This window comes from Melanerpes formicivorus, unplaced genomic scaffold (genome assembly GCF_026170545.1).
Source record: "Melanerpes formicivorus ecotype bairdi unplaced genomic scaffold, bMelFor1.0.p_v2 SCAF_253, whole genome shotgun sequence".
NCBI lineage: Eukaryota > Metazoa > Chordata > Aves > Piciformes > Picidae > Melanerpes > Melanerpes formicivorus.
Window position 1 is genome coordinate 12075 of NW_027142605.1, and position 25495 is coordinate 37569.

The window sequence follows — 25495 nt, forward strand, 5'->3', positions numbered from 1 at the left end:
GGAGGCTCCAGCTTGGTGTGGTGGAGACAAGGCAGAAATGACACAGCCTGGCCATTTCCCCTAGACCAGCTTCAATATCAGTCATGAGGAGGAGGAGAAAGCACAGAATCCATTGGGGGGGATGGGGGATAAAATGTATATAAAAAAATCCCTTAAAGAGCTCCTGCCCCCCACCCTGTGAGCCTCCCCTCCACAGACAGACCAGCCAGGCACTGGGGATGGAAGAGCACAATGAGAGGTGGGGGGGAGATGAGCCACCAAAAGCTGGCCCCTCTCCAGGCCTGCTCACCTTGGGGGTGGGGGATGAGGATTGATAGTGTTGAGGAAGCCCCAGTGATGACCTGGCCTTGCTGGGGAGGGAGCCAGGCTTTAGCTTAAGGTTCATCACAGGCTGACATGAAGGACAAGAACAGAAGAAGAAGAGGAAGAGGAAGAGGAAGAAGAAGAATCCAAGAGCTGGGGACTTTTTGTCTCTTTATTCTATTTCAGCTGACGAGGTTAGAAATGGTTGGGGATGGCTGGGCCCAAGAGGTCCTTCAGGTAGTGAAAATCAGAGACTGCAAAGAGGAACAGAGCTGGTCAAGACAGACAGCAACCACCTTGCTGGCACCAACAGACCTGGCATGCAGAGGGGGGGTTGGGATTTGGTTGTGGTTGGTTGGTGCTTGGTTGGCTGGTGGGTGGTTGGTGTTTGGTAGGTGTTTGGTTGGTTGGTGTTTGGTTGGTTGGTGTTTGGTGGTTGGTTGGTGTTTGGTTGGTGGTTGGTGTTTGGTGTTTGGTTGGTGATTGGTTGGTTGGTGTTTGGTTGGTGGTTGGTGGTTGGTTGGTGTTTGGTTAGTGGTTGGTGGTTGGTTGGTGATTGGTTGGTTGGTGTTTGGTTGGTGTTTGGTTGGTTAGTTGGTGTTTGGTTGGTGGTTGGTGTTTGGTTGGTGATTGGTTCATTGGTGTTTGGTTGGTGTTTTGTTGGTGTTTGGTGTTTGGTTGGTGGTTGGTTGGTTGGTGTTTGGTTGGTGATTGGTTGGTGATTGGTTGGTGTTTGGTTGGTGTTTGGTTGGTGTTTGGTGTTTGGTTGGTGGTTGGTTGGTGTTTGGTTGGTGTTTGGTTGGTTGGTGTTTGGTTGGTGTTTGGTGTTTGGTTGGTGTTTGGTTGGTGTTTGGTTGGTGTTTGGTGTTTGGTTGGTGTTTGGTTGGTGTTTGGTGTTTGGTTGGTGTTTGGTTGGTGATTGGTTGGTGTTTGGTTGGTGGTTGGTTGGTTGGTGTTTGGTTGGTGTTTGGTTGGTGTTTGGTGTTTGGTTGGTGGTTGGTTGGTTGGAGTTTGGTTGGTGATTGGTTGGTGTTTGGTTGGTGGTTGGTTGGTGTTTGGTGTTTGGTTGGTGGTTGGTTGGTGTTTGGTGTTTGGTTGGAGATTGGTTGGTGTTTGGTTGGTGTTTGGTGTTTGGTTGGTGATTGGTGTTTGGTTGGTGGTTGGTGTTTGATTGGTGGTTGGTTGGTGATTGGTTGGTTGGTTGGTGTTTTGGTGATGGTTAGTTGGTGATTAGTTGGCTGGCGGTGTTTTGTAGGTTTTTGGTGGTTGGTTAGTTGGTGTTTGCTTGGTTGGTGGTTGGTTGGTGGTTGGTTGATTGGTGTTTTGTTCATGTTTGGTTGGTTGGTGGTTAGTTGGTGTTTGGTTGATTGGTGTTTGGTTGGTGTTTGTGTGGTTGGTGTTTTGTTGGTGTTTGCTTAGTTGGTGTTTGGTTGGTGTCTGGTTGATTCGTGATTGGTTGGTGATTGATTGATGGTTGGCTAGTTGGTGTTTGGTGTTTGGTTGGTGGTTGGCAGTTGGTGTTTGGTTGGTGTTTGCTTGGTGGTTGGCTGGTTGGTTGGTGGTTGGTTAGTGGTTGGTGGTTGGTTAGTGGTTGGTGTTTGGTTGGTGGTTGGTGTTTGGCTGGTGGTTAGTTGGTTGATTGATGTTTGCTTGGTGGTTGGCTGGTTGGTTGGTGATTGGTTGGTGTTTGCTTGGTGGTTGGTTGGTGGTTGGCTGGTTGCTTGGTGGTTGGTTGGTGGTTGGTGTTTGGTTGGTAGTTGATTGGTGGTTGGTTGGGTGTTGGTTGGTGGTTGGTTGGTTGATGTTTGGTTGCTATTTGGTGGTTGGCTGGTGGTTAGTTGGTTGGTTGGTGTCTGGTTGGTGGTTGGTTGGGTGTTGGTGGTTGGTTGGGTGTTGGTGTTTGCTTGGTGGTTGGCTGGTTGGTTGGTGATTGGTTGGTGTTTGCTTGGTGGTTGGCTGGTGGTTAGTTGGTTGGTTGGTGTTTGCTTGGTGTTTGCTTGGTGGTTGGTTGGGTGTTGGTGCTTGGTTGGTGTATGGTGTTTGGCTGGTGGTTAGTTGGTTGGTTGGTGTTTGGTTGGTGTTTGGTTGGTGGTTGGTTGGTTGGTTGGTGTTTGGCTGGTGGTTAGTTGGTTGATTGGTGTTTGCTTGGTGGTTGGTTGGTGGTTGGCAGTTGGTGTTTGCTTGGTGGTTGGTTGGTGGTTGGCAGTTGGTGTTTGCTTGGTGGTTGGTTGGTTGGTGTTTGCTTGGTGGTTGGTTGGGTGTTGGTGCTTGGTTGGGTGTTGGTGATTGGTTGGGTGTTGGTGTTTGGCTGGTGGTTAGTTGATTAGTTGGTGTTTACTTGGTGTTTGGTTGGTAGTTGGTGCTTGCTTGGCGTTTGGTTGGTGGTTGGTTGGGTGTTGGTGCTTGGTTGGGTGTTGGTGATTGGTTGGGTGTTGGTGTTTGGCTGGTGGTTAGTTGATTGGTTGGTGTTTGCTTGGTGTTTGGTTGGTAGTTGGTGCTTGCTTGGTGTTTGCTTGGTGGTTGGTTGGGTGTTGGTGGTTGGTTGGGTGTTGGTGCTTGGTTGGTGTATGGTGTTTGGCTGGTGGTTAGTTGCTTGGTTGGTGTTTGCTTGGTGTTTGCTTGGTGTTTGGCGTTTGCTTGGCGGCTGGCTGGCTGGTGGTGGCCTTGCTCGCCTGGCAGAGCTGAGCAACCAAGAGGAGCAGAGCAGCGAGAGGAGCTGCTGCCTCCACCCCTGGAGGACAACCTCCACCCCCCCTCAGCAGACAGAAGGAAGAGGAAAAGGACCACACGAGCCAAGTCCGAGGTGCCTCTCGCTTGCTTTTGGCAGAGTATATATATAATATACACATTTATTGGGTTTGAATGCATAGCCATTTGCTCCCTTCAGGGTTTGCTCTCCTCTGGGTTTTATTGGTTTGAAGATTGGGGTGGGGTTTATTTTTTTCCCCCCCTTTTGAATGGAATTTTCTGTCATTGGTTTTATTCTCTTTGTTTACTTTCTCTTTTGGGGGAGCAATTTGTTTCGCTTGGTTTCGTTCCGTGGGTTTCTTTTTGCCCCCCACCCCCCCACCCCCCCCCCGCCACGTTGCAAACCTGAGCTGGGTCCCTGCTCTCTCCTGGGCAGTTTCCCTTCCTTAGGTGCTTGGCACTGTGGAGCAGGGCTGGGGCCGGCTGGCCGGGGGGGGGGTAGGGGGTGGGGGCCCGGGGGGTGGGGGTGGGGGGCTGTCAGCAGGCGATCTCCTCCAGCGTCCCCAGGGCTGCCTGCAGCGGCACCGTCACAGTGTGGCTGATGGTTTCCGAATGGTTTGGCATGGGGTCACAAGTGCTCTGTGGGGGGAGGGGAGGGTACAGAGTCAGCCTGGGGCTCCCAGGTCCTCCCCAGCCCTCCCCCCAGCGGCTGACTCTGCACCATCACGGTGTGGCTGATGGTTTGGCATGGGAGAATCAGCCTGGGGCTCCCAGGTCCTCCCCAGCCCTCCCCCCGGCTACTGACTGCACCATCACGGTGTGGCTGATGGTTTGGCATTGGAAAGTCAGCCTGGGGCTCCCAGCTCCTCCCCAGCCCTCCCCCCCTCCAGCCAGGAGAAAGTTCTTCCCAGAGAGTTGTTAGCCTTTGGAATGTGCTGCCCAGGGAGGTGGTGGAGTCCCCATCCCTGGAGGTGTTCAAGAGGGGATTGGATGTGGCACTTGGAGCCATGGTTTAGCTGTCAGGAGGTGTTGGGTGCCAGGTTGGACTTGATGAGCTCTGAGCCCTTTTCCAACCTCATTGATTCCATGATCCTATGATCCTATGGTTCTATCCCTGAGCCCAAGCACAGCTCCTGTGAGTGCAACTCAAGCTGTGGCTGAACCCTGTGGGCTGCACCTCACCAGAGACTCCTGGAATGGGTTGGGTTGGAAGGGACCTCAAAGCTCAGCCAGTTCCAACCCCCTGCCATGCCCTGGGACACCTCCCAGCAGCCCAGGTTGCCCTCATCCAACCTGCCCCTTGAATACCTCCAGGGAGGAGGCAGCCACAGCCTCCCTGGGCAGCCTGTGCCAGAGTCTCCCCAGCCTCACTCTCAACAATTTCTTCCTCCTCTCCAGTCTCAGCCTCTCCTCTCCCAGCTCAAAGCCATTGCTCCTCATCCTGACACTCCCAGCCCTTGTCCAAAGTCCCTCCCCAGCTCTCTTGGAGCCCTTTCAGATACTGGAAGGCTGCTCTGATGTCCCCCTGAAGCCTTCTCAGGCTTCAACAGCCTGCACTGGTTGGACTTGATGATCTTGAAGGTCTTTTCCAACCTTGTTAATTCTCCTCTCCTCTCCTCTCCTCTCCTCTCCTCTCCTCTCCTCTCCTCTCCTCTCCTCTCCTCTCCTCTCCTCTCCTCTCCTCTCCTCTCCTCTCCTCTCTCCTCTCCTCGAATCTCCTCTCCTCGTCCTCCTCCTCTCCTCTCCTCTCCTCTCCTCTCCTCTCCTCTCCTCTCCTCTCCTCTCTCCTCTCCTCTCCTCCTCCTCTCCTCTCCTCTCCTCTCCTCTCCTCTCCTCTCCTCTCCTCTCCTCCTCCTCTCCTCTCCTCTCCTCTCCTCTCCTCTCCTCTCCTCTCCTCTCCTCTCCTCTCCTCTCCTCTCCTCTCCTCTCCTCTCCTCTCCTCTCCTCTCCTCTCCTCTCCTCTCCTCTCCTCTCCTCTCCTCTCTCTCCTCTCCTCTCCTCTCCTCTCCTCTCCTCTCCTCTCCTCAAACAGGTAAGCCCCAGCTCTCCCAGCCTGCCCCCACAGGGGAGGTTCTTCAGCCCTCTGAGCACCTTTGTGCCCTCCTCTGGATCTGCTCCAACAGTTGGATGTTTTTCTGGTGCTGAGGGGCCCAGACCTGGATGCAGCACTGCAGGTGGGGTCTCAGCAGAGCAGAATCACCTCCCTCACCCTGCTGGTGCCACTGCTTTGGCTGCAGCCCAGGGCATGGTTTGCTCTTGGGGCTGCCAACACCTTCCTAGGGAGCTGACAGAGCAGAGGGAACTCTCCTCCTGTCTCCCAGCAAGGTTCCTTACCACGTTTTCATCATGGCTCCCTTCCTCTTCCTCCTTTCCAAGCAGGTCTAATAATTTCTCCTTGATGAGCTGCAAAAGAAGAAGGTTGGGTGAAGGTGGGCAGGAGGAGGCAAGCCCTCTGCCCTGCCTGCCTGGGCACACAGGAGGCATGGAGCAGCCTCCTCCCACCTGGCCAGGGGCAGAGCTTTGAAGGATGCCAGAATCCCAGCATGGGGAGGCTTGGAAGGGTCCTCTGGAGACCATCCAGTCCAGCCCCCTGCAGGGGCACCCACAGCAGCTTGCCCAGCAGCACAGTGCCCAGGGGGGGTTGGAAGCTCTCCACACCAGGAGACTCCACAACCTCTCTGGGCAGCCTGCTCCAGGCCTCCAGCAGCCTCACACCAAACAGCTTTCTCCTCCTGTTCAGATGGAACCTCCTGGGTGCCACTTTGTGCCCCTTGCCCCTTGTGCTGTCCCTGGGCACCACTGAGTAGAGTCTGGCCCCAGCCTCTTGCCCCCCAGCCTTTAGCTCCTGCTGAGCATTGCTCAGCTGCCCTCTGGGGCTGCTCTCCTCCAGGCTCTCAGCCCCAGGGCTCTCAGCCTTTGCTCCTCCCAGAGCTGCTCCAGGCCCCTCAGCAGCTTTGCAGCCTCCCCTGGACTCTCTCCAGCAGTTCCCTGGGCCCAGGACTCCAGATGTGGCATTACTAGGACAGAGTTGAGGGGGAGGAGAACCTCCCTTGACCTGCTGCCACATCCTTCTTGATGCACCCAGGAGCTCCTTTTCCTCCTTGGCAAGGAGGCCTTGCCCCAGCTGGGCTGCTGGGATGGGTCCCTGCCCATGGCAGGGGGCTTGGACCTGGATGAGCTTTCTGGTCCCTCACAGCACCCTCACAGCACCCTCACACCAAAGAATTTTCTCCTCCTGCTCAGAGGGCACCTCCTGGGTCCCACTTTGTGCCCACTGCCCTTTCTCCTGCCCCTGGGCACCACTGAGCAGAGCCTGGCCCCAGCCTCTTGCCTCCATTTCTCCTTTCATAAACAGAAACCTTCAGCCTGATGCCCAGCACCAACCTTCCTCATGGGAAGGGAGACTCAACAGCTGGCAGGGAGGATGCTCCAGGGAGCATCATTCTGGACCATGACTCATTGAGGGGGAAAAAGAAAAATGAGATGGAAAAAGCCCAAATGGCAGCAGGGAGCAGCTGGAATCTGACTCTGTGCTCCCAGGGCCAGCAGCGGAGGATGCTGCAGGAGGGCTGGGAGCAGCAGGAGGCTGACAGAGGCTGTGTGGGCATCATGGCACAGACAAGCCCAAACCCCCTGGGAGCTGCTGAGCTGAGCTGTGGGCTCAGGCATCAGCATCTGCTAGGGGAAGAAGCTTGAGAAGAAAGAGACTAAAGCCCCACAAGGGTCCTAGCTGCCTGCTGCAGGAGGGCAGGAGGGGGCAGAGCTGCCAGACACCAAGGTCCCCTCCCCGCTGCTTGCTGCAGCAGCTCTGACCACAACGTGGAGCATTGATTATGGAGTGTCAGACATTAAACCTGGGACACTGGCTGCCCACCCCAGCCTGGCATCAGGGCTGGCAGCACCTCCCCCTACACCCCCCAGAGGTCTTACCTCATAGATATAATCAAAGAGCTCCAGGATGGTGAGGATGCTAGCACCGATGAACAGCCCCATCTGGCCTCCAATGTCACCTGGGGAGACAACAGCAGTGAACACTTCCAAGAGCTGGCTCCTACACACTGCCCACAGCAACCCCAGGCAGTGCTGCAGGCTGGGGGCAGAGAGGCTGAGAGCAGCCAGGCAGAGAGGGACCTGGGGGTGCTGGTGGACAGCAGCTGAACAGGAGCCAGCAGTGTGCCCAGGGGGCCAAGAAGGCCAAGGGCATCCTGGCCTGCAGCAGGAAGAGTGTGGCCAGCAGGAGCAGGGAAGTCCTTGTGCCCTGTGCTCAGCACTGCTGAGGCCACACCTGGAGTCCTGTGTCCAGTGCTGGGCTCCTCAGGTTAGGAAAGAGGTTGAGCTGCTGGAAGGTGTCCAGAGAAGGGCAAGAAAGCTGGGGAGGGGTCTGGAGCACAGCCCTGGGAGGAGAGGCTGAGGGAGCTGGGGTTGCTTAGCCTGGAGAAGAGGAGGCTCAGGGGAGACCTTCTTGCTCTCTGCAACTCCCTGCAGGGAGGTTGGAGCCAGGTGGGGGTTGGTCTCTTCTGCCAGGCAAGCAGCAGCAGAACAAGAGGACACAGTCTCAAGCTGTGCCAGGGGGAGGTTTAGGCTGGAGGTGAGGAGAAAGTTCTTCCCAGCAAGAGAGATTGGCCACTGGGATGTGCTGCCCAGGGAGGTGGTGGAGTCCCCATCCCTGGAGGTGTTCAGGAGGGGATTGGATGTGGCACTTGGTGCCATGGGTTAGTTGTCAGGAGTTGTTGGGTCACAGCTTGGACTTGACGATCCCTGAGGTCTTTTCCAACCTCACTGATTCTCTGAAGCTGTGACCATGAGCTGCTCCACCTCTGCATGCTGCCAGGGCCCTGTCATTTGGAACCCCCTGGGCCAAGTGGGTGGTGGATGCTCTCTGTTGAAGGCCAGGCTGGATGAGGCCTTGAGCAGCCTGGGCTGGTGGGAGGTGTCCCTGCCTGTGGCAGGGGGTTGGAACTGGATGATCTTGAAGGTCCTTTCCAACCCCAACCACTCCATGATCTCATGTCAGCAGGCAGATCCCCAGCAGACTCCTGACATCTCTTCTCCCCATGGTGCCTCCTCCTCAGCCCCAGCCCTGGGGCACCCAAGCAGCCTTGAGATGGTCTCCTGCACAAAGCAGGCCACCTCCCTTGCCTCTCCTTGGCAGGTGGAGGGTTTTTCCAGGCTCCAGGGGATGTTACCCAATTCTTCTCCAACATCTTTCCCCTTCCCCTGCCTGGTTTGGGAATTGGGCTTTGGGATTCCTGGGATGAAGCTGCTGCCCAGCTCTGCCAGATGGCTTCCTCAGATGCCAGCTTTAGGTAGTTCATCCTCATTAGGCTTCCAGCTGATGGCCTCATTAGCAGGAGAAAAGTTTTAGTGGCCAGCAACATCCTTCCCAGGATGCCTTTGATGGCTTTCGAGCCCTTGGTGTTTCTGGAGGTCATCCCCTTGCTTTTCCCCACTCCCTGGGGCTGGCTGCACCCAGGGCAGCTGCACCACAGCATCACAGAATGGAAAGGTTGGAAGGGACCTCTGGAGATCATTGAGTCCTGCAAGAGCAGGATCACCTGGAGCAGGCCACACAGCACAGCATCCACAAGGGTTTGGAATCATAGAATCACAGAATCAATGAGGTTGGGAAAGACCTCAGAGATCAGCAAGTCCAAGCTGTCACCCAGCACCTCCTGACTACTAACCCATGGCTCCAAGTGCCACATCCAATCCCCTCTTGAACACCTCCAGGCATGGGGACTCCAGCACCTCCCTGGGCAGCACATTCCAATGGCTAACAACTCTCTCTGGGAAGAACTTTCTCCTCACCTCCAGCCTAAACCTCCCCTGGCACAGCTTGAGACTGTGTCCTCTTGTTCTGCTGCTGCTTGCCTGGCAGAAGAGACCAAGCCCCACCTGGCTCCAACCTCCCTAAAGGGAGTTGCAGAGAGCAAGAAGGTCTCCCCTGAGCCTCCTCTTCTGCAGGCTAAGCAACCCCAGCTCCCTCAGCCTCTCCTCCCAGGGCTGTGCTCCAGACCCCTCCCCAGCTTTCTTGCCCTTCTCTGGACACCTTCCAGCAGCTCAACCTCTTTCCTAACCTGAGGAGCCCAGAACTGGACACAGGGACTCAAGGTGTGGCCTCAGCAGTGCTGAGCACAGGGCACAAGAACTTCCCTGCTCCTGCTGGCCACACTCTTCCTGCTGCAGGCCAGGATGCCCTTGGCCTTCTTGGCCCCCTGGGCACACTGCAGGCTCCTGTTCAGCTGCTGTCCACCACTCCCCCCAGGTCCCTCTCTGCCTGGCTGCTCTCAGCCACTCTGCTCTCAACCTGGAGCACTGCCTGGGGATGTGAACCCTTCACAGGTCACACATGGATGAGCTGTGGTCCCAGGGCCACTCCTGGCACAGCTTGCTGTTGGAAGGCCAACAGGAAAGCATCCTGGCCAGGAAGGGGAGTGGACCTTGCTGGGGTTTTGAAGGCAGTGCTCCTAAGCTGTGGCTGCACAGCACCTGCCTGGCCCACAGGCACAGCCAGAGTCCAGCCCAGGGCCCACCCAGACTCCAGGCTGCAGCTCTGAGCTCTCCTTACCAAGTAAGGCTGCCACTTCGTAGGCTTTCTTCTGCTCAATTGTCTCATAGTTGAGGGCCTTCAAAAAATATGTCCAGCACAAGAATATTCTCTCTGTAGGAAGAGGACAACAGCATCAGGCACCAGCAGCCTTGGGTGCTTTGGGACCAGGCAAAAACCCAGGGGGCTTTGGGGGTCCATCCCCCTCTCTGTCCTGACTGTTCTCTTCCTGGGCTCCTCAGCACCCCACAGACACTTGGGACCTCCTGGAGCCCTTCAGGCACCATCAGGATTCTGGCAGCCTTGGCAGGAGCTGGGAAATGTTTCCCCAGGATCTCTCTGGATCTCACTTTGATGCTAAGAGTCCAACAGATGCTTCACAAGGAATAGCTCGCAGTGCCTCCATGTGCCCAGGGCTGGCACAGCCCAGCCTCAGGCAGAGAGCAGCCACATCTCAGACAGGGCCAGCAAGCTTTGCCCTTCCCCATCAGGACAAGAGGAGGTGGCTATGGAGCATGCTCATGGAGACAAGGCCAGGGGAGGAACAAACAGCTGGCTGGGAACATCTCTACCGAGGAGAAAGCAACTTTCACCTCACCTCTTCAGGGATTCCACCCTCCCCCACCCACCCTGGAGGACATTCCCCTCCTTGGTGACCTGGGGCAAGGCTTGGGATCAGCAGGGGCTGCTCTGACCAGCCAGAGGGGCCACAAAGCAAGGGAGCTGCCTCCCTGGAGGACATTCCCACCCACCCTGGAGGACATTCTCCTCCTTGGTGACCTGGGGTAAGGTTTGGGATCAGCAGGGGCTGCTCTGACCAGCCAGAGGGGCCACAAAGCAACGGAGATGCCACCCTGGAGGATATTCCCACCCTCCCTGGAGGACATTCTCCTCCTTGGTGACCTGGGGCAAGGTTTGGGATCAGCAGGGACTGCTCTGACCAGCCAGAGGGGCCACAAAGCAAGGGAGATGCCACTCTGAAGGACATTCCCCTCCTTGGTGACCTGGGGCAAGGCTTGGGATCAGCAGGGGCTGCTCTGAGCAGCCAGAGGGGCCACAAAGCAAGGGAGATGCCACTCTGAAGGACATTCCCCTCCTTGGTGACCTGGGGCAAGGTTTGGGATCAGCAGGGGCTGCTTTGAACAGCCAGAGGGGCCACAAAGCAAGGGAGCTGCCACTCTGAAGGACATTCTCCTCCTTGGTGACCTGGGGCAAGGTTTGGGATCAGCAGGGGCTGCTCTGAGCAGCCAGAGGGGCCACAAAGCAAGGGAGCTGCCTCCCTGGAGGACATTCCCACCCTCCCTGGAGGACATTCCCCTCCTTGGTGACCTGGGGCAAGGCTTGGGATCAGCAGGGGCTGCTCTGAGCAGCCAGAGGGGCCACAAAGCAAGGGAGCTGCCTCCCCTGCAGCAGCACTCACGAGATGTACTTTTCTGACTTGTTGAATTTCTTCTCCAGGTACTTGGCTGAGGTCTTGCTGGGGATCTTGACCATGGAGAGCTCTTTGTTGTACCTGGTCAGGTTGCAGGGTGTCCTGCAGATGCAGTAATTGCTGTCCTTCTCAGCAAGCAAACCTGCAGGAGGTCACAGTTAGAGCCCAGGCAGCCAGGGCCACACAGCAGCTGTGGGAGCCAAGGTCTGTGGTGCCCAGAGAGGGGCCAAGGAGTCACATCTTGGGAAAGCTGCAGGAAACTCAGTCCTGGCTACTTCTCCTCCACTTCCCTGCAAGGTCAGAATCATCCTCTTGGAGAGAGGCCTTGAGCTGGGTCATGCCACCCAGAGAGGGGCCAAAGAAAGCTGTGGGAAACTCAGTCCTGGCTACTTCTGCTCCACTTTCCTGCAAGGTCCTAATCATCCTCTTGGAGAGAGGCCTTGTGCTGCTCATGCCACCCAGAGAGGGGCCAAGGAAAGCTGCAGGGAACCCACTCCTGCCTATTTCTCCTCCACTTCCTTGCAAGGTCCTAATCATCCTCTTGGAGAGAGGCCTTGAGCTGCTCCTGCCACTCACTATTGTTAGCTTTTGTTTTAGATTGGAGGGACAGTATTAGCAGCCAAGGGGATTGTTGATCAGGGGTGGGCTGTGGTGGCTTCAGGCTCTGCCTTTAACATCTAACTGCAGATTTCAAGCAGAAAAGTAGAGAAAACTATCAATAAATCACCTTTGGGTGCAAGAAGGAAACCAAAAGATTGTTCTAAAGCAATTCACTGGAGAGATGTCTGGGAGAAGAGAAGCTGGATCAGAACAATCCGTCGCATTTCACTTCCATCCCCATTCCTTTTCTCTTCTCCCCTGATCCTGGCTGCTATTGCTTTGCTTGGGAGACAACCTGCTGCTTCTGCCTGGCCTTGGGATAAGCCTAACCCACTTCTTGCTCTCATCTCCTCTCTCTCTCTTGGGTTTGGGGGTGGCAGTGGAACAGCTCTCCTTGGTCTTCTGACCAGGGGGGTTGATGCTGTTTGCTACTTGTAAATGCCTGTGTAATATTGTGACTCCTGTACATGTTGTACACATTCACTGCACTCCATGGCAGAGTGTGGCTCCTGCTTGTAAACACAGCTTCATTTGCTTCTGACTGAGTTGGTCTGCCTGAAAGTGAATGCTGGGGGGGGGGGGGGGCAACTTCAACCCACCACAGGAGTTACAACATCTGAGGAAAGCTGAAGGGAACCCACTCCTGGATATTTCTCCTCCACTTCCCTGCAAGGTCCTAATCATCCTCTTGGAGAGAGGCCTTGAGCTGCTCATGCCACCCAGAGAGGGGCCAAGGAAAGCTGCAGGAAACCCACTCCTGGCTATTTCTCCTCTACTTCCCTCCAAGGTGAGAATCATCCTCTTGGAGAGAGGCCTTGAGCTGGGTCATGCCACCCAGAGAGGGGCCAAGGAAAGCTGCAGGGAACCCACTCCTGGCCAGTTCTCTCCCTCTTCCCTGCAAGGTCCTAATCATCCTCTTGGAGAGAGGCCTTGTGCTGCTCATGCCACCCAGAGAGGGGCCAAGGAAAGCTGCAGGGAACCCACTCCTGCCTATTTCTCCTCCACTTCCTTGCAAGGTCCTAATCATCCTCTTGGAGAGAGGCCTTGAGCTGCTCCTGCCACTCACTATTGGTAGCTTTTGTTTTAGATTGGAGGGACAGTATTAGCAGCCAAGGGATTGTTGATCAGGGGTGGGCTGTGGTGGCTTCAGGCTCTGCCTTTAAAATGCAGCTGCAGAAAAGTAGAGAAAACTATCAATAAATCACCTTTGGGTGCAAGAAGGAAACCAAAAGATTGTTCTAAAGCAATTCATTGGAGAGATGTCTGGGAGAAGAGAAGCTGGATCAGAACAATCCGTCGCATTTCACTTCCATCCCCATTCCTTTTCTCTTCTCCCCTGATCCTGGCTGCTATTGCTTTGCTTGGGAGACAACCTGCTGCTTCTGCCTGGCCTTGGGATAAGCCTAACCCACTTCTTGCTCTCATCTCCTCTCTCTCTCTTGGGTTTGGGGTGGCAGTGGAACAGCTCTCCTTGGTCTTCTGACCAGGGGGGTTGATGCTGTTTGCTACTTGTAAATGCCTGTGTAATATTGTGACTCCTGTACATGTTGTACACTTTCACTGCACTCCATGGCAGAGTGTGGTTCCTGCTTGTAAACACAGCTTCATTTGCTTCTGACTGAGTTGGTCTGCCTGAAAGTGAATGCTGGGGGGGAGGGAAACTTCAAGCCACCACAGGAGTTACAACATCTGAGGAAAGCTGCAGGGAACCCACTCCTGGCTATTTCTCCTCCACTTGCCTCCAAGCTCATAGTCATCCTCTCTGAGAGAGGCTTTTTGCTGCTCATGCCACCCAGAGAGGGGCCAAGGAAAGCTGCAGGAAACCCACCCCTGGCCAGTTCTCTCCCTCTTCCCTGCAAGGTCCTAATCATCCTCTTGGAGAGAGGCCTTGAGCTGGGTCATGGCACCCAGAGAGGGGCCAAGGAAAGCTGCAGGGAACCCACTCCTGGCCAGTTTCTCTCCCTCTTCCCTGCAAGCTCATAGTCATCCTCCTGGAGAGAGGCCTTGAGTTGCTCATGCCACCCAGAGAGGGGCCAAGGAAAGCTGCAGGGAACCCACCCCATGTCAGTTCTCTCCCTCTTCCCTGCAAGCTCACAGTCATCATCACCTTGGAGAGGAAGGCTCCTTTGCAGGAGGCCTCACCAGCAAGTGCTTGGTGAACACGTGGTGATAGCCTCCCCTAAGAGCAGACACAGACTGGGTGCCTGCATCTCCAACCCACACCCAGAGGGCTTCCCCTCCTACAGCCCTGCTGGGGTGCTCCCTACCCTGAGGGTTTCTGTGCTGCTGGAGCCCCAAGCCCCAGGTAGGACCAAAGGAAGCTTTTCCCCCAGGGTGCACCCAGCCCTTCCCAACAAGTCTGGTCTCATCAAAACCCAGTGCTGGAGTGAAGCTGCCCTGGAGGACCCCAGTCCTGCCAGCCAGCAGGACAGGGGTTGCTGGAAGTCCCTCCAGCCTGGGATGCCCATGGAGCCAGGCTTCACCTCTTGGTACTCACCAAGAGCAGGCTCTGCACACTCCTTGTACTGCTCCGGGGTGCAGAAGGGAGCATCCCCTGCGTGGAAAGGACACAGCCATCAGTGAGCTTCAGCCACCACCCCTGCAGGCAAGCTGGGACCTGCTGGGCTCTCCACAGCAGCCACAAGGAGCTCCCATTAGCACAGTGAGCCCAGCCTGGGGATGGGCAGCAGAGGCACTGCCCCACCTCTGCCTGCCCTGGGGGCCTCTCCTTGCAAACTGAGGAGGGGGCTGCTGGAAACAGCACCCAGGGCCTTAACTGGGACTGAATAAGGGAATCAGAGAACTGTTTCCAGTGGAGAAGACCTCTAAGATCATCAGGACCAACCACTGACCTAACACCTCCATGGCCACTAAACCATGTCCCCAGGTGCCACATCCACATGCAGAGGGACCCTGTGCAAGGCCATGTGGGGAGAGGATGAGGGAGAATGGATTGAAGCTGGGAGAGGAGAGGTGGAGACTGGAGATGAGGAAGAAGTTCTTTGCAGTGAGGCTGGGGAGCCTCTGGCACAGGCTGCCCAGGGAGGCTGTGGCTGTTCCTTCCCTGGAGGTGTTGAAGGCCAGGCTGGATGAGGCCTTGAGCAGCCTGGGCTGGGGGGAAGGGTCCCTGCCCATGGCAGGGGGTTGGCACTGGCTGAGCTTTAAGGTCCCTTCCAACCCAGACTGTCCTGTGATTCTATGACATATTGTTTTGAGCACCTCCAGGGCTGGGGACTCCACCACCTCCCTGGGCAGCCTGTGCCACCCCCTGACCACTCTGGCAGCAAAGAAAAGTCTTCCTTATCTCCAACCTAAAGCTCCCCTGCTGCACCTTGAGGCCATTTCCTCTCCTTCCATCACTTGGTCCTAGGGAGGAGACACCAATCCCCTGCCTCACTGCAACCCTTCCAGGAGTTGCAGAGAGCAGTGATGAGGCCTCCCTTCATCCTCCTCCTCTCCAGAGCAAACAATCACACAGAATTAAGCAGGTTGGAAAAGACCTTGGAGACCACCAAGCCCGACCAGCCCCAGCACCAGAGGAGAGGAAGAGGAGAGGAAGAGGAGAGGAAGAGGAGAGGAAGAGGAGAGGAAGAGGAGAGGAAGAGGAGAGGAAGAGGAGAGGAAGAGGAGAGGAAGAGGAGAGGAAGAGGAGAGGAAGAGGAGAGGAAGAGGAGAGGGGAGGAGTGAAGAGGGGAAGGAGAGGAGGAGGAGAGGAGGAGGAGGGGAGGAGGAGGAGAGGAGGAGGAGAGGAGGAGGAGAGGAGGAGGAGAGGAGGAGGAGAGGAGGAGGAGAGGAGGAGGAGAGGAGGAGGAGAGGAGGAGGAGAGGAGGAGGAGAGGAGGAGAGAGGAGGAGAGAGGAGGAGAGAGGAGGAGAGAGGAGGAGAGAGGAGGAGAGAGGAGGAGGAGAGGAGAGGAGAGGAGAGGAGAGGAGAGGAGAGGAGGAGAGAGGAGGAGAGAGGAGGAGAGAGGAGGAGAGAGGAGGAGAGAGGAGGAGAGAGGAGGAGGAGAGGAGAGGAGAGGAGAGGAGAGGAGAGGAGAGGAGAGGAGAGGAGAGGAGAGGGAGAGGAGAAGGAGAGGAGAAGGAGAGGAGAGGGAGAGGAGAAGGAGAGGAGAGGGAGAGGAGAAGGAGAGGAGAGGATGGAATGGAATGGAATTAACCAGGTTGGAAAGGACCTTGGGGATCACCAAGCCCAACCTATCCCCCAGCACCACCTGATCAACTCAACCATGGCACCCAGAGCCTCATTCAGCCTTTCTCCAAACACCTTCCAGGGGTGGGGACTCCACCACCTCCCCAGGCAGCCCAATCACTCTTTCTGGGAAGAGTTTCTTCTCACCATCCAGCCCAAACCTCCCCCTGGCACAGCTTGAGAGCCAGGTCCCTCTGCCAAGTCCTGTCCCTATTCCGGGGCCCTCTGCCAGGGCTGTTCAGCATCCTTCACCCCTCAGGGGAAGGCATTCCCTCCCCGCCTGCCGCTTCTCCAGCGGGTTAACCCTTACCGGGCCGGGCAGGGGCGGGGATGCCCCCGGGGCACTGACCTGGCATGTGCACCATCCTGCAGTTGCAGTTCTCCACGATGTACCGAGTCTCACAGTCGATCCTGCAGGCTGTGATGCTGTAAACGGGAAAGAAGTCTAAGCCCAGGTCCGACGAGCGGCACTCGCCCCAGGGCGGAGGCAGGTAGGTGAGCTGCAAGACAGGGAGGGCACAGGGGGACCACGGGTCAGCAGTGGGCACAGCAGCGCTGCTCTCAGCTGCCCTGCACAGCCTCTGCCCTGCTCTGCATCAGCTCCACACTGCCCTGCATCACCTCTGCTCTGCCCTGCACCGCCTCTGCCCTGCTCTCAGCTGCCCTGCACTGCCTCTGCCCTGCTCTCAGCTGCCCTGCACTGCCTCTGCTCTGCCCTGCATCACCTCTGCTCTGCTCTGCATCAGCTCCACACTGCCCTGCATCACCTCTGCTCTGCCCTGCACCGCCTCTGCGCTGCTCTCAGCTGCCCTGCACTGCCTCTGCTCTGCCCTGCATCACCTCTGCTCTGCTCTGCATCAGCTCCACACTGCCCTGCATCACCTCTGCTCTGCTCTGCATCAGCTCCACACTGCCCTGAAGCAGCTCCACACTGCCCTGCACCACCTCTGCTCTGCCCTGCACCAGCTCCACACTGCCCTGAAGCAGCTCCACACTGCCCTGCACCACCTCTGCTCTGCCCTGCATCAGTTCCACACTGCCCTGCATCAGCTCTGCTCTGCCCTGCACCAGCTCCACACTGCCCTGCATCAGCTCTGCTCTGCCCTGCACCAGCTCCACACTGCCCTGCATCAGCTCCACACTGCCCTGCACCAGCTCCACACTGCCCTGCATCAGCTCTGCTCTGCCCTGCACCAGCTCCACACTGCCCTGCATCAGCTCCACACTGCCCTGCATCAGCTCCACACTGCCCTGCATCAGCTCTGCTCTGCCCTGCATCAGCTCCACACTGCCCTGCATCATCTCTGCTCTGCCCTGCATCAGTTCCACACTGCCCTGCATCAGCTCTGCTCTGCCCTGCATCAGTTCCACACTGCCCTGCACCAGCTCCACACTGCCCTGCACCAGCTCCACACTGCCCTGCATCAGCTCTGCTCTGCCCTGCATCAGTTCCACACTGCCCTGCATCATCTCTGCTCTGCCCTGCATCAGTTCCACACTGCCCTGCATCAGCTCTGCTCTGCTCTGCATCAGCTCCACACTGCCCTGCATCATCTCTGCTCTGCCCTGCATCAGTTCCACACTGCCCTGCACCAGCTCCACACTGCCCTGCATCAGCTCCACACTGCCCTGCATCATCTCTGCTCTGCCCTGCACCAGCTCCACACTGCCCTGCATCAGCTCTGCTCTGCCCTGCACCAGCTCCACACTGCCCTGCATCAGCTCCACACTGCCCTGCATCAGCTCCACACTGCCCTGCATCATCTCTGCTCTGCCCTGCATCAGTTCCACACTGCCCTGCATCAGCTCTGCTCTGCCCTGCCCTGCATCAGTTCCACACTGCCCTGCATCAGCTCCACACTGCCCTGCATCATCTCTGCTCTGCCCTGCATCAGTTCCACACTGCCCTGCATCAGCTCTGCTCTGCCCTGCCCTGCATCAGTTCCACACTGCCCTGCACCAGCTCCACACTGCCCTGCACCAGCTCCACACTGCCCTGCATCAGCTCTGCTCTGCTCTGCATCAGCTCCACACTGCCCTGCATCAGCTCTGCTCTGCCCTGCATCAGCTCTGCTCTGCTGCCTGAGGGACACACAGCTCTGGCATCACCCATGGGTGCCTGGGCTGCTCACTGAGGGGGACACAGCTCTGGCATCCCCCATGGGTGCCTGGGCTGCTCACTGAGGGACACACAGCTCTGGCATCCCCCATGGGTGCCTGGGCTGCTCCCTGAGGGACACACAGCTCTGGCATCCCCCATGGGTGCCTGGGCTGCTCACTGAGGGACACACAGCTCTGGCATCACCCATGGGTGCCTGGGCTGCTCCCTGAGGGACACACAGCTCTGGCATCACCCATGGGTGCCTCAGTCCCTCCTGCTGCTCAAGCTGCTTTGAGAAGCAGCAGCAGTGAGGGCTGCAGAGCTGCTGGGAGCAACAGGCCCCCATCTGAGGAGCAGAAAGTGCGCACAGCAGGTGTGAAGAGGCAGCAGGTGACACAGGGATCCCATCTGCAGGGAGCAGCTGAGGCCCTGAGGAGAGAGCCAAGCCAGGCAGCACAGTTCCCAGGGCTCTGAGCCTCCTCCCTGAGCCAGGCTCTGAACAGGATGCTTTGGAAGCTCAGCAGCAGAGCAGCACCTTGGCTTGGAAACCTCAGAAGCATCTCTGTGTCAATAGCCAAGTGCTGTCTGAGGGGGATCCTTCCTCAGCTGTTTTACACTTGCAGGCTAACAGAGCAGCAGATGCCACCATTTAGTCATCAGTGGTGGAGGATGGAGCCCATCTGCTGCACCTTGTCTGAGAGAGGAGGATAAATCATCCTGGGCTCAGCTGGGCTCAGCTCTCCTCCCAGCACACTGAATCTTTGGCATCTTGCTCTGGTTGGAGGTGAGGGGGATCAGGGGCTGGTGGAGTCAGCACCAGAGGTTGGGCTCACAGATGGCTGAGCTCCACCAGCACTGGGCTGCAGCCATGGTGCTGGTGGGCTGGGACCACATCTGCAGGAGGTGCAGGAGCTGGAGGATTAATTCATGGAAGCACAGAATGGGTTGGGTTGGAAGGGACCAGAGAGCTCATCCAGGTCCAAGCCCCCTGCCATGGGCAGGGACACCTCCCAGCAGCCCAGCTGGGGCAAGGCCTGCTTGCCAAGGAGGAAAAGGAGCTCCTGGGTGCATCAAGAAGGATGTGGCAGCAGGTCAAGGGAGGTTCTCCTCCCCCTCAACTCTGTCCTAGTAATGCCACATCTGGAGTCCTGGGCCCAGGGAACTGCTGGAGGGAGTCAGGGGAGGCTGCAAAGCTGCTGAGGGGCCTGGAGCAGCTCTGTGAGGAGCAAAGGCTGAGAGCCCTGGGGCTGAGAGCCTGGAGAAGAGCAGCCCCAGAGGGCAGCTGAGCAATGCTCAGCAAGAGCTAAAGGCTGGGGGGCAAGAGGCTGGGGCCAGACTCTGCTCAGTGGTGCCCAGGGACAGGACAAGGGGCAGAAAGTAGCACCCAGGATGTTCCATCTGAGCAGGAGGAGAAAGTTGTTTGGTGTGAGGCTGCTGGAGGCCTGGAGCAGGCTGCCCAGAGAGGTTGTGGAGTCTCCTCTGGAGAGCTTCCAACCCCCCCTGGGCACTGTGCTGCTGGGCAAGCTGCTGTGGGTGCCCTGCTGGAGCAGGGGGTTGCTCTGGATAATCCCAGAGGTCCCTTCCAACCTCCAACATGCTGGGATGAATTCTGGGAGTCCTTGGGAATTTGCTGCCTTCCCACACCAGCCCCAGACACACTTTGCCCATTTCCTGTTCTCTGGCTTCCCAAACAGGCAGGAACTGGGCCTTTGCTCTCCCCATGGCTCTGAGTCATAGAAACACAGAATCAATAAGGTTGGAAAAGAGCTCAGAGATCATCAAGTCCAATCTCTCACCCAACAGCTCCTGACAACTAAACCATGGCTCCAAGTGCCACATCCAATCCCCTCTTGAACACCTCCAGGGATGGGGACTCCACCACCTCCCTGGGCAGCACATTCCGATGGCTAACAACTCTCTCTGGGAAGAACTTTCTCCTCACCTCCAGCCTGAACCTCCCCTGGCACAGCTTGAGACTGTGTCCTCTTGTTCTGGGGCTGCTTGCCTGGGAGAAGAGACCAACCCCTCCTGGCTCCAACCTCCCTGCAGGGAGTTGCAGAGAGCAAGAAGGTCTCCCCTGAGCCTCCTCTTCTGCAGGCTAAGCAACCCCAGCTCCCTCAGCCTCTCCTCCCAGGGCTGTGCTCCAGACCCCTCCCCAGCTTTCTTGCCCTTCTCTGGACACCTTCCAGCAGCTCAACCTCTTTCCTAACCTGAGGAGCCCAGAACTGGACACAGGACTCAAGGTGTGGCCTCAGCAGTGCTGAGCACAGGGCACAAGGACTTCCCTGCTCCTGCTGGCCACACTCTTCCTGCTGCAGGCCAGGATGCCCTTGGCCTTCTTAGCCACCCGGGCACACTGCTGGCTCCTGTTCAGCTGCTGTCCACCAGCACCCCCAGGTCCCTCTCTGCCTGGCTGCTCTCAGCCACTCTGCCCCCAGCCTGTAGCACTGCCTGGGGTTGTTGTGGCCAAAGTGCAGCCCCTGGCACTTGGACTCGTTGAATGCCATCCTGCTGGCCTCTGCCCATCTGTCCAGCCTGGCAAGGTCCCTCTGCAGAGCCCTTTCACCCTCTAACAGATCAACTCCTGCCCCCAGCTTGGTGTCAGCTGCAAACTCACTGCTGATGGACTCAATCCCCTCCTCCAGATCATCAGTGAAGATATTAAAGGTGCTGGGGCCCAGCAGTGATCCCTGGGGGACACCTCTAGTGCCTGGCTGCAGCAGCAGCAGCCCTCCATGGGCAGTGCTCAGAGGCTCCTGCTGTGCCTGTTGAGCCCAGGAGAGGCAGCACTGCTTGGAGCCATTGCAGGTGCTGAGTCAAGAGCCCTCCTCCCATTGAGTGCCTGCCCCCTCCTGCCTGAAGGGCCTGGGCTGGGGGAGCAGAGAGGATGAGAGGTTGAAGGAGGGGAGGCTGGAGGAGACCAAGCATGGCCTCCCTTGCTGGTGCTCAGTCCAAAGTGAGGAGCCTGAGATCCAGGCTGTCCTGCCCAGGGAGGTGGTGGAGTCCCCATCCCTGGAGGAGTTCAGGGAGGGATTGGATGTGGCACTTGGAGCCAGGGTTTAATTAGTCAGGAGGTGTTGGGTGACAGCTTGGACTTGATGATCTCTGAGGCCTTCTCCCACCTGGTTGCTTCTATGATTCTCAGAGCTGCTCTCCTCCCAACCCATCTGAAGCACGGCATGGAAAGAGCTGGAATGTTGAGGATGCTCCTCCAGGGGCAGTGGTACCCAGAAGAGACCGCTCACATGGACCCACTGGAGGGATCCTGGTTTGGAAATGAAAGTCAGAACTTACCCTTTGCTCTTGGGTGGCCACAAAGGTCTGGAATCCAGGGGCCACCCCAAACCCCAGCTCCTGGACAAAGGGTGGCTCAGACTGGCTGTGGATCTGCACTTTGACTCCAGCCTCAAATGTTGTCTCCTCTGCAAGAAGAAGGGAGGAGGTTAGTAGGCTCTGGTGGGTGGGCTGGGGTCCACTTTCAGGGGCTGTGTGGGTGAGCTGGTGTCCACTAGCAGTGGGCAGTGTGGGTGGGCTGGTGTCCACTTGCAGTGGACAGTGTGGGTGAGCTGGTGTCCACTTGCAGTGGGCAGTGTGGGTGGGCTGGTGTCCACCTGCAGTGGGCTGTGTGGGTGGGCTGGTGTCCACTAGCAGTGGGCTGTGTGTCTGGGCTGGTGTCCACTTGCAGTGGGCATTGTGGGTGGGCTGGTGTCCACTTGCAGTGGGCTCTGTGGGTGGGCTGGTGTCCACTTGCAGTGGGCTCTGTGGGTGGGCTGGTGTCCACTTGCAGTGGGCTCTGTGGGTGGGCTGCTGTCCACTTGCAGTGGGCTCTGTGGGTGGGCTGGTGTCCACTTGCAGTGGGCTCTGTGGGTGGGCTGGTGTCCACTTGCAGTGGGCTCTGTGGGTGGGCTGCTGTCCACTTGCAGTGGGCTCTGTGGGTGGGCTGCTGTCCACTTGCAGTGGGCTCTGTGGGTGGGCTGCTGTCCACTTGCAGTGGGCTCTGTGGGTGGGCTGGTGTCCACTTGCAGTGGGCAGTGTGGGTGGGTTGGTGTCCACTTGCAGTGGGCTCTGTGGGTGGGCTGGTGTCCACTTTCAGGGGCTGTGTGGGTGGGCTGGTGTCCACTTGCAGTGGGCTCTGTGGGTGGGCTGGTGTCCACTTGCAGTGGGCTCTGTGGGTGGGCTGGTGTCCACTTGCAGTGGGCAGTGTGGGTGGGCTGGTGTCCACTTGCAGTGGGCAGTGTGGGTGGGCTGGTGTCCACTTTCAGGGGCTGTGTGGGTGGGCTGGTGTCCACTAGCAGTGGGCTGTGTGGGTGGGCTGGTGTCCACTTGCAGTGGGCTGTGATGGGTAGGATGGTGTCCACTTGCAGTGGGCAGTGGTGGGTAGGATGGTGTCCACTTGCCTGGATGTGTTTGCCCATCCATTTTGTATCTGCTAAACCTCTCCTGCTTGCAAGCAGGAGGTTAGCAGCAGGAAGTGCTCCACCTGCTTGACCAAACCCCTGGGCACCAAGGAAGGAAACCCAGCAGCAGTGGGACAGAGCACACCTGGGCCTCAGCCCCAACTCCCATGGCTGCCCAAGAGCATCTCCAGGCTCCTGGTCCCTACACTGCTGCCTGTCCCAAGGGGTCACTCTCCTCTCTGAGGAGGCTCAGGGGAGACCTTCTTGCTCTCTGCAACTCCCTGCAGGGAGGTTGGAGCCAGGTGGGGGTTGGTCTCTTCTGCCAGGCAAGCAGCAGCAGAACAAGAGGACACAGTCTCAAGCTGTGCCAGGGGAGGTTTAGGCTGGAGGTGAGGAAGAAATTCTTCCCAGCAAGAGAGATTGGCCACTGGGATGTGCTGCCCAGGGAGGTGGTGGAGTCCCCATCCCTGGAGGTGTTTTGAAGAGCCTGGAAGAGGCCCTTGGTGCCATGGTTGAGTTGATCAGATGGTGCTGGGTGAGAGGTTGGACTTGATGATCTCAAAGTTCTCTTCCAACCTGCTCTATTCTATTCTATTCTATTCTATTCTATTCTATTCTATTCTATTCTATTCTATTCTATTCTATTCCATTCCATTCCATTCCATTCCATTCTGTTGGGTAATAGGTTGGACTTGATGATCTACCCTATCCTATCCTATCCTATCCTATCCTATCCTATCCTATCCTATCCTATCCTATCCTATCCTATCCTATCCTATCCTATCCTATCCTATCCTATCCTATCCTATCCTATCCTATCCTATCCCCAGCCATAGGGTCCCAACCAGCTCCCTGGGCCCCCAGTTCCATGTTTAGCTCTGCAATGCTTCCCCTCTAACCAGAACAACTGAACCCCTCCTTCCCCCAGGGACCCTTCTGACTACCCCTACACTGCATGGCTGCAGCCCAGCTCTGCTGCTGCCCCATCTCTGCCCCAGCCTGAGGCCACTTGGGAGGTAATGTAGGTAATGAAGAGGTCAAACTGCTGCTCAGTGCCAAGGAGCTGCTGCTCTGGGGGGCAGCTGAGCTGCTCCAGGCTGCACAAAGGCCTCTGCAGGGCACGGGCTCGGGCAGGTCGCTGAGTTATGAGCGGTGTGAGCTTCACTCAAGAGCAAGTGACTCAAGGCCAGTCCTCCTCTGCCACCTAGAAGCTAAACCCAATCCCCTCCCCCAAAAAGACTTTCTGGAGTGGATTTCCTGGGATTCAAATGAGAGCTGAGTGACTGAAGAGCACTTTGGGCTCCTCTCCTCACGCAGGCGTCTTCGCTCGGCGTAACCTTTCCTCCCTTCAGCTCTGCTGCTGCCATCTCCCATTCCCACAGCCCAGAGGCAGCATATGGGACCCAGAGGGAGGGGAGGGATGGGGGGGGAGGGCTGCCTTGCAAAGGAAATTGTTAGCTATGCATAATTTGGCCTCAAAATCTGTTACCCACTAATACAAATCTGTCTCCGTGGCCAGCAGTGCCACCTCCACAGCTCGAGAGCTTCTGCTTCCAGATGAATCATTCTTTATCTTCTTACTATTCCTTGGTAGTGCTTTGGTTTTACTATTTCCTCTGCTTTTCACTGTTGTTTTTTTTTTCTCAGCTGTGGATGCAGTCTGAAGCACTGCTGGGAAGCCAGCCCCAAGGAGCCACAGCCACGGACCCCAGGGGCTGCGCGAAGGTGAGCAGCAGGAGGCACCAGATGGCACCAGGCCGTGGGGTCATGGAATCATACAGCTGTCAGGGCTGGAAGGGACCTCAAGGCTCAGCCAGCTCCAACCCTCTGCCATGGGCAGGGACACCTCACACCACAGCAGGTTGCTCACAGCCACCTCCAGCCTGCCTGCAAACACCTCCAGGCAGGAGGCTTCCACCACCTCCCTGGGCAGCCTGTGCCAGGCTCTCACCACCCTCCTGGGGAACAACTTCTTCCTCACAGCCAATCTCAATCTCCCCACTTCTAGTTCTGCTCCATCCCCCCCAGTCCTATCCCTCCCTGATACCCTCAGAAGTCCCTCTCCAGCTTTCTTGGAGCAGATCCTGGAAGGCCACAAGGAGGTCTCCTGGGAGCCTTCTCCTCTCCAGCCTGCACAACCCCAACTCCCTCAGGCTGTGCTCACAGCAGAGCAGCTCCAGCCCTCTGCTCCTCCTCCTGGCCCTGCTCTGGACACCTTCCAGCCCCTCCAGATCCTTCCTGGCACAGAGGCTCCAGAACTGGACATCATCTGCTCCAACCTCCCCACCATGGGCAGGGAAGTCATTAAGGCTTTTCCCACCAGTGGAAGGAAGGGCACCTCTCAAAGAGAGCACAGAAGCCACAGAACCATGGAACTGCTGAGGTTGGAAGAGTCATTAGGAAGAAGTTGTTCATTATGATCTGAGGGCTGGGGGTCAGGAGGGAGGGGACAGGGATAGGCTCTGCTCACTGTGCCCTGGGATAGGCCAAGGGGCAATGGATGGAAGCAGCTCCAGCCCTCTGCTCATCCTCTAATCAACAGCCCTGGAGGCCAGGCACCTCCTTCTGCCTGTGCCCCGGCTCTGAGGCACCCCACACGAGGTCACTGCCTCCTCCTCGTGACAAAAGAGCTTTTGGTATGTAACTGATGCCATGATTCAGGGCATGGAGCAGGGGGTGGCATGGGGCAGACACAGACCTTGAGGGCATCTCCTCTGAGTCCCACCTTGATGGCACAAAGAATCTGAGTTTGCTTTGGCTTTTCCCTGCTCTTAAGCCTCCCAGAGTGAGATTGGCATCAACCATGCTTGCCCCTGGCCTTCACTTCTGCCCAAGACCCAAACACCTGCACTTAATTCCCTCCCCACCACAGTCCTGGGGCTATGGCAAGCAACACAACTCTGCTACTGGGACCCCCTGTGCCAAGGATCTGTCCTCTCTATGCCTTGCTTAGCCATAATTAGAATAGAGTGGAGTGGAGTGGAATGGAATAGAATAGAATAGAATAGAATAGAATAGAATTAACCAGGATGGAAAAGACCTCAGAGATCATCCAGTCCAACCTCTCCCCCAGCACCATCTGATCAACTCAACCATGGCACCAAGTGCCTCATCCAGGCTCTTCCTAAACACCTCCAGGGATGGGGACTCCACCACCTCCCTGGGCAGCACATCCCAGTGGCCAATCTCTCTTGCTGGGAAGAACTTTCTCCTCACCTCCAGACTAAACCTCCCCTG

At 57.1% G+C, this 25495-nt stretch overlaps 1 protein-coding gene across 1 annotated transcript in view; it reads right to left on the bottom strand.

Annotated features, from left to right (window-relative positions):
- Window positions 1-3432: 3432 nt before the first annotated feature.
- Window positions 3433-25495, bottom strand: part of LOC137458491 (acid-sensing ion channel 2-like) — a 137125-nt gene continuing 115062 nt past the window's right edge. The window contains 9 exon segments of the mRNA XM_068169972.1: window positions 3433-3630; window positions 5326-5394; window positions 6922-7001; window positions 9560-9617; window positions 9619-9652; window positions 10959-11112; window positions 14068-14124; window positions 16110-16260; window positions 21156-21283. Of these exon segments, the coding sequence (XP_068026073.1) occupies window positions 3529-3630; window positions 5326-5394; window positions 6922-7001; window positions 9560-9617; window positions 9619-9652; window positions 10959-11112; window positions 14068-14124; window positions 16110-16260; window positions 21156-21283 (833 nt within the window). The 3' untranslated portion in view covers window positions 3433-3528.